This window comes from Mustela putorius, unplaced genomic scaffold (genome assembly GCF_011764305.1).
Source record: "Mustela putorius furo isolate JIRA1106 unplaced genomic scaffold, ASM1176430v1.1 tig00000224_pilon_pilon_pilon, whole genome shotgun sequence".
Taxonomy (NCBI): Eukaryota; Metazoa; Chordata; class Mammalia; order Carnivora; family Mustelidae; genus Mustela; species Mustela putorius.
In genome coordinates, this window is record NW_025421321.1 from 17,439,654 (window position 1) to 17,451,964 (window position 12,311).

At 38.5% G+C, this 12,311-nt stretch overlaps 1 protein-coding gene across 6 annotated transcripts in view; it reads right to left on the reverse strand.

Moving 5' to 3' along the window:
- TSGA10 (testis specific 10) overlaps nt 1–12,311 on the reverse strand; it is a 151,475-nt gene that overhangs the window by 138,939 nt on the left and 225 nt on the right. For 3 of the 6 annotated variants that reach the window (XM_045077801.1, XM_045077802.1, XM_045077800.1), the window contains exon 1: nt 12,181–12,305. The exons of 2 other annotated variants lie outside the window; for them this stretch is intronic. In XM_045077801.1, the coding sequence (XP_044933736.1) occupies nt 12,181–12,237 (57 nt within the window). In that variant the 5' untranslated portion in view covers nt 12,238–12,305. Of the gene's footprint in view, nt 1–12,180; nt 12,307–12,311 lie in introns of those variants that run through there. One more of the 6 variants, XR_006606012.1, reaches the window with a different exon arrangement.

Sequence of the window (12,311 nt, forward strand, 5' to 3'; positions counted from 1 at the left end):
CTATTACACCCTGTATGACCCACTACTTAGCAGTCTGACAGACTTATTTTCTTTTTCCCCTCCCTTAAACCAGACATAAACCTGCTTTTCAGTTCTTCATTTCAGCACTTATTGCCTCACCTGGAATTTCAGCACTAAGTCTCACAGAGTATTTCTAACTTATGAATCATTTAGGCCTATATAGCTTAGGCCAAAATCCGAAGTATCTTTTTTTTTACATAGTTTCTGTTGAAAAATGTGTTCCTACATGCTAACTGAACATTAAAAAAAAAAAAAAAAGGTGTTCTTACTCATAAACATTTGACTTAGAATACCAGATTCAGACTATACACTATAATAGCACTTTTCAAATCTTACTGAACATATGAATCACTTATGAATTTTCTTATTTACAGTAGGTCTGAAATACTGCATTTCTAAAAATGCTGCTCAGTAATTCCTTATTTGGCTAGTACAGAGACCACTTTGAATAGCAAGGATCTCTTCAATTAAAGTTGTAACCTGCCATGCATTCAGAGCTCTTCATAATTTGGTCACCTCCCACTTCTCCAATCTTATCTCCTAGTTGGTACCTCTAAGAATACCTCTATAAAAGACAAACTATTCTCCATATTCTTTATACATACGTTCATATTATCATTACAAATATACAATAACTTTTGCTCATGAGCCTTGCTCTTTTCTCCGTTTAAAGACACTTTTGAGGCTCAGCTTGAATTCCATATTCTATTAGGACGTGTTCTCAATATTCTCCATCAAATAGTGATCACTTCTTCATTGAAACTTCTGTAGGTATTGGTTATAGAATAAACTGCATAGCTATATTTTTCTACCAGATAGGTCTTCCTCACACAATTATTAGAATATATTTCTTGTGGTGCTTGGGTGGCTCAGTGGGTCAGGTCATGATCCCAGGGTCCTGGGATTGAGCCCCGCATCGGGCTCTCTGTCTCTCTGTCTACTTGTGATCTCTGTCAAACAAATAAATAAAATCTTAAAAAAAAAGAATATTTTTCTTATTGTGTTATGTTAGTCACCATACAGTACTTCATTAGTTTTTGATGATGTGTTCCATGACTCATTGTTTGCATATAACACCCAGTGCTCATTGCAATACATACCCTCCTTAATACACATCATCAGGCTAACACATCCCCCTGTCCACCTCCCCTCTGAAACCCTCAGTTTGTTTCCCAGAGTCTCTCATAGTTCATCTCCCCCTCTGATCTCCCCACCTTCATTTTCCCTTCCTTCTACTAATGTCCTCCATGTTATTCCTTATGTTCCACATGTAAGTGAAACCACATGATAATTGTCTTTCTCCACTTGACTTATTTCACTCAGCATAATCCCTTCCAGTTCCATCCATGTTGAGGCAAATGGTGGGTATTCATCCTTTCTGATGAATATTCCATTATATATATTCTAATATATATATTCTAATATTCCATTGTACATAAAGACCGCATCTTCTTTATCCACTCACCTACTGAAGGGCAGCTCATCTCCTCCCAGTTTGGCTATTGTGGATACTGCTGCTATGAACAATGGGGTGCATGTGCCCCTTCAGATCACTACATTTCTATCTGGGGTAAATACCCAGAAGCATGATGCTGGATCACAGGGTAACTCTATTTTAATGTTTTGAGGAACCTCCACACAGTTGTCCAAAGTGGCTGTATCAACTTGCATTCCTACCAACAGTGTAACAGGGTTACCCTTTCTCCAAATCCTCATCAACATTTGTTGTTTCCTGCCTTGATAATTTTTACCATTCTAACTGGTATAAGATTTCAGTGTGATTTTGATTTGGATTTCCCTGGTGGCTAATGATGCTAAACATGTTTTCATGTGTCTTTTAGTCATGTGTATGTCTTCTTTGGAGAAGTGTCTGTTCATGTCTTTTGCCCCTTTTTTTCACTTGGTTATTTGTTTTTTGGATGTTGAATTTGAGAAGTTCTTTATAGATCTTGGATACTAGCCCTTTATCTGTAGTGTCATTTGGAAATATCTTCTCCTATTCCATGGATTGCCTCTTTGTTTTGTTGACTATTTCCTTTGCTATGCAGAAGGATTTTATCTTGCTCGAGACCCAAAAGTTCATTTTTGCTTTTGTTTACCTTGCCTTTGAAAACGTGTCTTGAAAGAAGTTGCTGTGGCTGATGTCAAAGAAGTTACTGCCTATGTTCTCCTCTAGGATTTTGATGGATTCCTGTCTCACATTGAGGTCTTTCATCCATTTAAAGTTTGTCTTTGTGTATGGTGGAAGAGAACAGTCAAGTTTCATTTTTCTGTATATAGCTGTCCAATTTCCCCAGTACCATTTATTGAACAGACTGTCTTTTTTCCATTGGATATTCTTTCCTGCTTTGTTGAAGATTAGTTGACCATAGAGTTGAGGGTCCATATCTGGGCTCTCTATTCTGTTCCATTTATCTATGTGTCTTTTTGTGCCAGTACCATACTGTCTTGGTGATCACAGCTTTGAAATATAGCTTGAAATAAGGCAATGTGATGCAATCAGCTTTGTTTATCTTTTTCAACATTTTCTTGGTGATTTGGGGTCTTTTCTGGTGCCATATAAATTTTAGAACTTTTTGTTCCAGCTCTTTGAAAAATGCCACTGGTATTTTGATCAGGATGGAGCTGAAAGTGTAGAATGCTCTAGGCAGCATAGACATTTTAACAATATTAGTTCTTCCAGTCCATGAGCATGGAATGTATCCCCATCTTTTTGTGTTTCCTTCAATTTATTTCCTAAGTGTTCCATAGTTTCTAGATCCTTTACCTCTTTCATTAGGTTTATTCCAAGATATCTTATGGTTTTAGGTGCTATTGTAAATGGAATCAATTCCTTAATTTCTCTTTCTACAGTTACATCATTAGTATATAGAAAAGCAACTGATTTCTGTGCACTGATTTTGTATCCTGCCACATTACTGAATTGCCATATGAGTTCTAGTAATTTGGGGGTGGAGTCTTTTTGGGTTTTTCGCATAAAGTATCATGCCATCTCCAAAGAGAGAGAGTTTTATTTCTCTTTGCCAATCTGGATACCTTTATTTCTTTTTGTTGTCTGATTGCTAATGTTAGGACTTCTAGCACTATGTTGAACAATAGTGGTGAGAGTGGGCATCCTTGTCATGTTCCTGATCTTAAGGGAAAAGCTGATATTTGCTGTGGGCTTTTCATAGATGGCTTTTAAGAAACTGAGAACTGTTCCCTCTATCCCTACACTCTGAAGAGTTTTAATTAGGAAAGGATGCTATATTTTGTCAAGTTTTTTTTTCTGCATGAAATGAGAGGATCGTGTGGTTCTTGTCTTTTCTTCTATCACACTGATTGATTTGTGACTATTGCACCACCCTTCTATCCCAGGAATAAATCCCACCTGGTCCTGATGGACAATCCTTTTAATGTACTGTTGGATCCAATTGGTTAGGATCTTGTTGAGAATTCTGGCATCCATATTCATCGGGACTATTGGTCAGTAATTCTCCTTTTTGATAAGGTCTTTGACTGGTTTTGGGGTTAAGGTAATGCTGGCTTCATAGACTGAGTTTGGAAGTTTTCCTTCTGTTTCTATTTTTTGAAACAACTTCAAGAGAATAGGTATTATTTCTTCTTTAAATGTTTGGTAGAATTCCCCTGGGAATTCATTAGGCCCTAGACTCAGGTTTTTTTTTTTTGGGGGGGGGGGGTTTGAACATTGCTTCAATTTCATTACTGGTTATTGGGCTATGCAGATTGCCAATTTCTTCCTGTTTCAGTCTTGATAGTTTTAGGTTTTCAGGAAGGCATCCATTTCTTCCATGTTGCTTAATTTATTGGCATATAGTTGTTGATAATAATTTCTAATAATTGTTTTTATTTCCTTCGTGTTAGTCATGATCTCTCCCCTTTCATTCATCATTTTATTAATCTGGGTCCTTTCTCATTTCTTTTGGATAAGTCTGGCCAGCAGTTTATCAGTCTTATTAATTCTTTCAAAGAACCAGCTTTTAGTTTCGTTGATCTGCTCTACCATATTTCTGCTCTCTAATTCATTGATCTCTTCTCTAATCTTAATATTTATCTTCTCCTGCTTGGCTTAGGCTTTATTTGTTGTTCTTTCTCCGGCTCTTTAAGGTATAAAGTTAGCTTGTGTATTTGGGATTTTTCTATTTCTTTGAGTGAGGCTTGGATGGCGACCTATTTCCTTCATAGGGCTGCCTTTGCCATATCCCATAGGTTCTGGACTGGAGTGTTTTCAGTCTCATTGGTTTCCATGAATTGTTTAAGTTCTTCTTTAATTTCCTGGTTGACCCAAACATTCTTAAGCAGGATGGTCTTTAGCTGCCAAGTGTTTGAATTCCTTCCAAATTTTTTCTTGTGATTGAGTTCCAGTTTCAAAGTATCGTGGTCTAAGACTATGCAGGGAATAACCTCAACTTTTGGTATTGCTTCTGACTTGATTTGTGACCCAGTATGTGGTCTATTCTGGAGATAGTTCCATGTGTGTTTGAGAAGAATGAGTATTCTGTTGTTTTAGGGTGTATCTGTATATATCTATGAAGTCCATCTGGTCCATTGTGTCATTCAAAGCTCTTGTTTCTTTGTTATCTTCTGCTTTGATGATCTGTGTATTGCTGAGAGTGGAGTATTGAGGTTTCCTACTATTAAAGTATTATTACCAATGATTATTTTGGTTAACAGCTGTCTTATATAGTTGGCTGCTCCCATGTTGGGGGCATAGATATTTACAATTGTTAGATCTTCTTGTTGGACAGATCATTTAAGAATTATAGTGTTCTTCTGCATCTCTTACTATAGTCTTTAGCTTAAAATCTAATTTTAAGCTAAGATTCTCTGATATGAGAATTGCCACCCCAGCTTTCTTTTGAGGTCCGTTGGCATGTAACGTGGTTCTCTATCCCTTCACTTTCAGTCTGGATGTATCTTTAGATTCAAAATGAGTCTCAGGTGCCTGGGTGGCTCAGTGGATTAAGCTGCTGCCTTCGACTCAGGTCATGATCTCAGGGTCCTAGGATCGAGTCCTACATCGGGCTCTCTGCTCAGCAGGGAGCCTGCTTCCCCCCACTCTCTCTCTGCCTGCCTCTCTGCCTATTTGTGATTTCTCTGTTAAAAAATAAATAAAATCTTTAAAATAAAAAAAAGAATATATCTTATAGATTCAAAATGAGTCTCTTGTAGACAGCCTATGGATGGGATATGTCTTTTTATCCAACCTACAACTCTGTGCCATTTCATGGGAGCATTTAGGCCGTTCAGAGTATTATTGAACGTGAGAGTATTATTGACAGAAAAGATTTTATTGCCATGATGTTGCCTGTGAAGTCCCTGTTTCTATAGACTGTCTCTGTAAATTTCTGGCCTATATTACTCTTCAGGTCTTTCTTCTTTTATAGAACTTCCCTTAATATTTCTTGCAGGGCTGGTTTGTGGTCACATATTCCTTCAGTTTCTGCCGGTCTTGGAAGTCCCTTGTCTTTCCATCCATTTCTGAATGACAGACTTGCTGGGTAAAGTATCCTTGCCTGCATGTTCTTCTCATTTAGTACCCTGAATATGTCTTGCCAGTCCTTTCTAGCTTTCCAGGTCTCTGTGGATAGGTCTGATGTTATTCTGATATTCCTTCCTCTATACATAAGAAATCTCTTTCCCCTAGCCACTTTCAAGATTGTTTCCTTGGATCTAAGATTTGTGACTTGTACTATATTATATGTCAGGATACTTGTCTGTTCTCTTTGATCTTAGGAGGGGTCCTCTCTGCCCCTTGAACATGAAAGCTTGTTTTCATCCCCAGATTAGGTAAATTCTCAGCTACAATTTGCTCAAATATATCTTCTACACCACTCTCTCTCCACCTCCCTCAGGGATCCCAATAATTCTGACACTGGAACATTTCATGGCATTATTAATCTCTCTCAGTGTGATCTCTTGGGCTTTAATCTGTTTTTCCCAGGCCTCCTCAGTTTTCTTCTTTTCCATCTTCTTATCTTCCAGCTCACTAATTCATTCTCCTGCCTTGTTTAGCCTGGCAGTCAGAGTATCCAATTTAGACTGCATTTCATTCATAGCATTTTTAAGTTCCACCTGATTAGATCTCATTTCTGCCCTTAGAGATTCTATATCGTCGCTTGTATTTTTCTCAAGCCTAGATATCGACTTCATAATTGTTACTCTGAAATCTATTTCTGACATCTTGCTTATATCCATATCCATTAGGTCTGTAGCAGAGGACATTTATTCTTTTCTTTGTTGGGGGTTCCTCCTCTTAGTCATTCTGTTGGGGGGTGGTTGAGGGAATGTACAGAGTTCAAAGTATTAACCATGCCGCAATCAAGATGCACCTGTTTTATAGGGACCTTTGCGTTGTCGTCCTCTTGTTCTTCCAGCCTCTCTTCTTGGGGAGGGGCCTGTCAGGCAACCCTGCTTGGGCAGAGTTGCCCTGTCCCCTGGGGAGGGAGTGGACTTAGTGAAAACCATGGGGCGGGGCACTTTTATTCTCTGGCAGCTTTCCTTGGTGGCTTTCCATGTCTCTTCCCAGAGTCAGAGCAGAGTGACTGCATCTAAATCTGTCTCAGAACAAAGAAATTGCAGTCTGCTCTTCACTGAGCTCTCTATGCCACACTGTCTCCATTTCTGTCTGCACTGCTAAAAACTGCAGGCTCCCTGGTCATGTGCCCCATAGCAACACTCCCAGTGGTAGAACCCAGTGCCAGGCATGTCTTTGCCCTTTGTGCTTCTAAAATTGAGCGCAGCCCCTGGTTCACTCATGTGCACCCACAGGTCCTAGATCCTATCTGGGGGCTGCACTGAAATCCTTTCACCTCTGCTACTGGTCTGTGAGTCTGTACATGATCCCCAGTGTGGGATGCTTTTTGCACTCCAGTGTTATATCACCTTCCTGGCATCAGCTTATGGTGGCTCCCTCCCCTTTCTGTTTATCTTCTGATATCTGAGTGCAGAATCATGGCTCCCTGCTTCATACCTCAAGACCACTGGAGATTTTCTGTTTGTACAGATCCAGATATATATTCTTACATCTCAGGCTGATTTCATGGATGTTCAGAATGGTTTGATAGACAACTGGCTAAATTCAGGGGACCAGTAGAATTAGGGTTCCCTACTCCTCTGCCATCTTTTCCCACAATCCCAATTATTAGAATCTTAAGAACAGGCAATGTCCTAGAGCTCTCCATACTCCTACAAATCTACATAGAATTCTTAGAATCTTACAAGAACAGGCAGTGTACAAAAGCAGATAAAGTTGAACTTTCCTTCTTCTCCTAAACAAATCAGTCAGTTAGAGATACATAGAATTACCTTTGCATTAGTAAGTACCAAAAATGACAAGTTTACAATGAGATTGATATTAAAGGAGTGTACAAAAGCAGATAAAGTTGAACTTTCCTTATCTGAAATGCCCATGTCTCTTCTGCCACGTTCCCCACCTCAGGCCACCTGAATATCCTCCACATTTCCACAATCTCTATCAAAATGGAACTTGTATTCCTGTACAGATTTCAGAGAATCAAGTAAAAGTACTTTGGAAGCAGCAAATCATTACGATAAAAACCCAAGCTAGAAGCACAGTCTCAATGAGGAAGCAACATAGCATAGTAGTTAGGAACTTGTTCTTTAGCCTCAGAGTGCTTATGTTCATAATGCTAGCTTTGCTGCTTCTTAGCTGCATGACCATGAGCAAGTTACTTCTCTGGCCATGGCTTCATCTATAAAATAGGAATGATAATAGTACTTGCCTCCAAGATCTGTTGTGAGGATTAAATGAGTTACAGTAAAGCATTTTAGAACACCACCTGGCAAGAAGTGCTCTATATATATTATTGGCCATCAAGTTCTACTTATCTTTTCACTAAAATCACTCTTAAGTACATTTCTTCTGTATCCACTGTCCCTGTTTCAGTTTGTAGTTTCACATTTTAACACTCACAGTTATTCACTTGTCAAACAAATTCATAAACAGCTAGAATAAGAATGAACCAATATTAGATTCTATGGCAATCTAATATCGCCATAGAATATTGGGATGCCTGGGTGGCTCAGTCAGTTAAGCATCCACCTCTTGATTTCGGCTCAGGTCATGATCTCAGGGTTGTGTGATTGAGCCCCATGTCATGCTCTGTGCTGGGTATGGAGTCGGCTTGAGATCCTCTCTCCCTCCTCCTCTACCCTTTTCCCTCTTTCTCTTTTCTCTCTCTCTCTCTTCCTCTCAAAAAAAAAAAAAAAGAATGAAAGAAAGAAAGAAAGAAAAGAAAAGAAAAAAGAAAAAGAAACATGAAAAACAAATAAAAAACCCTCTCAACCCTCAATGGGCCTAGGGAAGTCCAGAAAAATAAATTAAAAATTACAGTAAAACAGGATTAGTGCCATATCAGAGGAATGCACATGAATGCTAAGGGAATATAGAGAAAAAGACCACAAAAAAAGTAGTTATGACTTCAACTCCCCTCAACAAAGACTTAGGATGTATTTTCCATATTTCCCCCAAACTATGAATATACTCCTACTGGAGCACTTAACACATTGTATTGTGTCTACTGAATGTCCAGAGCCATCACAACTTTAACACATCTAGAACAGACCTCTTAAGTTCCCCACTTGCACTTCTGCTCTCAACCCTGCTTCTACTATGTTCCTTACCAGTCTTTCCCATGTGAAATGTACCATCATTTGTGCAGTGCCCAAGGGATTGTCTTTGTTTCCTCTTTATCTAACCCCCCAAAATGAACCCTGTTAGATTGACCTCTAAAATATTTTCCAAATCCATCCACTTCTCAACATGCTTATTACCACCTCCGTATTCCTCTCCTACAAGACTACTGGTACAGTTCCCTAAGTGGTCTTTATATTTATACTATTGCTTGCTACAACTTTTTTTCCAAATCAAAATCAAAACTATCACTTTAAAATCATAAGATCCTGCTCAAAAGACTTCAATGTCTTCCTACTGTAATTAGAATAAAAATCCAAACTTTTAAAGGTCCTACATAATTTGGCCCTTGCTTTCAGTTCCCTAAGTAGATCTAGTACTCTCTTTTTCACCCATCAGCTTTATTGGTTTTCTTTCTGTTCCTCCACTGTGCCAATCTCATTCCACTTCAAGGAATGAAGTGGATTCTTGCTTTCCCTCTCTTCAGAACACTCTCTCTCCCAGCCCTGTGCATGACCGGCTCCTCCTCTGGCTCAAATGTCAGCAGGTCTTCCCTGACCTCTTCCCTAAAGTGACCTCTTCCCTAAAGTAACCTCTCTCCTAGATACTCTCTCATCAGGTTATTTGCACTTAACACTATTTGAAATTACATCATTTATTTTTCACTTGTTTATGGTCTGTCTCCCCACTCCTAGAAGGTAAACTCCAAGAGATCTAGGCTTCTGTCTGGTCACTCTTATATCTCTAATGCCTACAGAAGTACCCAACACAAAGTTGGTGGCCAAAAGAACATTTTCAAAATAACAAAATTCTGATGATCCAAAGAAAGTAGTTTCAATAGTACAGAAGGAGTAGAAGCACGTTCAAAGAGGACTAATAGATGAATAATGAACAAAAGGAAATAGAAAATGTAGACTTCTTTTAGGAAGCATGATCATGAGACAAGAAGTAGAGCAAAAGGTAGAAGACCCTGTTGTTGAAGAGTTATTTACAAAGGAGAAAAACTTATTTCTTAATTCTCTTTATATCAAGGATCCCCTTCAGAATTAAACAAAAGCCCAAGTCCCCTCTCCTCAGTAAAATAAAAACACATACAAAACTTTACAAACAATTTCAGGGGGTTGAAGAACTCCCTAAAGTTTTTGTGCTCTCGGTTAAGTCCTACAGTATAAACACATAGAAGATTTCTAAGACAAGGGTTAATGTTAACTAATGGGAAAAGTCACAAAGCCAATTAAAGGAAACCCAAATAAATGGCAGATGCACTATCCTTGGAGACAAGAAAGAGGAAAGCAAGGTCAGGTGAAGATTTAGATAAGAAGGGGTAGAAATCTGAAGAGAGTCTTGCCTGATAGAATTTTCATTTTTCATGAAATAGGAGATAAGATCATGCACTAAAAAGAAAAAAATACCAATCCTGAGCAAAATATCACACATATAACACACACTCAACAAAAGTAGAATAATTAAAAATACTACAGTATTTTATATGGGCTTCTGAAATCTGGTTCCACAAAAAGTCAACTTGTTTTCTTTTTATAAAAAAAGTTTACAGATCCTTTGAAGTAGGAAGGAATAACATCAAAGAAAGAATAACATCAAAGAAAGATGTAGAAAACCACACAGTTTCATGAATAATTTTGAGATAGGTTTTTCTATTATAAAAATAAGTGAATAAAGGTTTTGAGAACTCACTTCAAACAAAACAATAACGACACAATGCTTAACCTTTCTTAAGAAAAAGAAATAATCTCTCCAGTTATCCATTCAAATTCAAGCTCTTTAGTTATCTTCAATGCAGACTATTCTGTAAAGAAATAACTTGTCTTTTTAAAGGAGCATAAAATAATGGCCCCAGGAGAAGTATCATTTACCAAGACTTCTAAGAAACATAGGGGATTAAGGAGTTGTTTTCAAGAGGCTTTCCTGAACTAAAAAATATTAATAATAAACTGATGTTAATTCCCTAAGACAAATACAACTACCTTACTAACTAGGTCAATTCAAAAGATTATAATGGGGGTACATGTATGAGAAAGTCCACAGCAGTGGTTCATATTTACCAAAACTGTAAAAACCTTAATAGTAGAGTAGGTAAACACTAAACAACAAACTATAAGCAACAAGCATAAATCTTAAAAAACATAATGTTGATTAAAGAAGCAAACTAGAAAGGAATACTTAACTACAATTCCATTTATATGAAGTTCAAAAACAAGCCAAAGTAGAATGTGCGTGTTCCCATATACAAAAATGGTGAAACTCTAAGGAACAGCAAGGAAGTGGTTATCATAGAAATCAGGATGGTGGCTACATCTGGGAAGAAGAGGGAGCATGTGATGAGAAAAGAGAATGAATGATAACACCTGCTCTGTCTTCATATATGGAATACTCTAAAAGTAAATTACCCTAAAACTGATCTAAGCAACTAAAAAAGACAGAAAAGGAGCCAACAAAATCTCTACATCTGATTATATGCTGGACTACAAACAGTGATTTCCAGACAATAAACAAAATAAGATCTATTTTGCAAGCTGCCACTAAATAATGCCAAAGTTTGTTTACAATAAATATTTCATTCATATACCTTCTAGTTATTTCTCACTAATTAAAATGGAATGGTTCAGTTCCTTGAGCAATTCTGATACAAACAAGAATCTGTTTTATCCTGAAGGCAGATTTGAATGTGCCACTTTCCATTTGTTTATAATTAACCTAGTTTCCTCTAGCTATAAACCAGTATTATTCCATTTATTTCTATATAGGTTTTTTTTAAAAGTGTACTTTAAATGCTGAAAACCAGTAAAGGAAATTTAAAACAACGAATATCCTGGAATGTTAGAAGGAAAACTCCGGGGCTGTGTCATCTGTGCAAACCGTTCTTGAAGCCCTGATTCTTGCCTTTAAAAAAATAATAACAATGTATTCCTATGCATATTTAATTGTCAGGTCCATAATCGCCGCTGTTACACTACTTTAGTCTCAAATATTTTTTTCATACGAAACCCAGCTTATCCTGCCTTTCCTGTGTACAATTTCTACTGAAATTTTATGAAATATTCATGCAAATGCCTATGTAATCTCGGCCCTTCACCTCCCAAAGTCTATAAAGAGGCTTGGAAGTGAGAGGCTGGGAGTCAGAAAGGGCAGGTTGAACTACCAAATCTTTGACTTCCAAATCCCTCACTTCCACTCCAAGCTTTCTAAACAAAACAGTCCCCGCAACAACCAAGCGGAGAGCTGCGACAGGAAGCGAAGCGGTCACCATAGGAACTGGACTCAACCCTAAGCGCCCAAGAAACGACAACAGCGGCAAAGTTTGCTCCTGGAGGGCTTCCCTGGACTGCAGCTCAGCCCGCTACCGTCCCTCACAGCCGTCAAGCAGCGAATCCCCACTTCAGAGATCACCCTCAGCCCCTAATCCCCGTCATATCCTCCCTGTTGCAGGGCCTTCTGGTCCAGGAGCTGCTTTACCCAACCCGGCGCATCCCTGCTGCCTCTACCTGGAGCTGCGAGTCCCTCCCCGGGTTTCTCCGCCCATCATCCTCCCCGGAGCTCATGTTGACGACTGGCAAGTTTTGGCCTGTGCCAGGGATCCAGGTCCTTCCCCGTCTCCATCCTCCGCCCTTTTCCC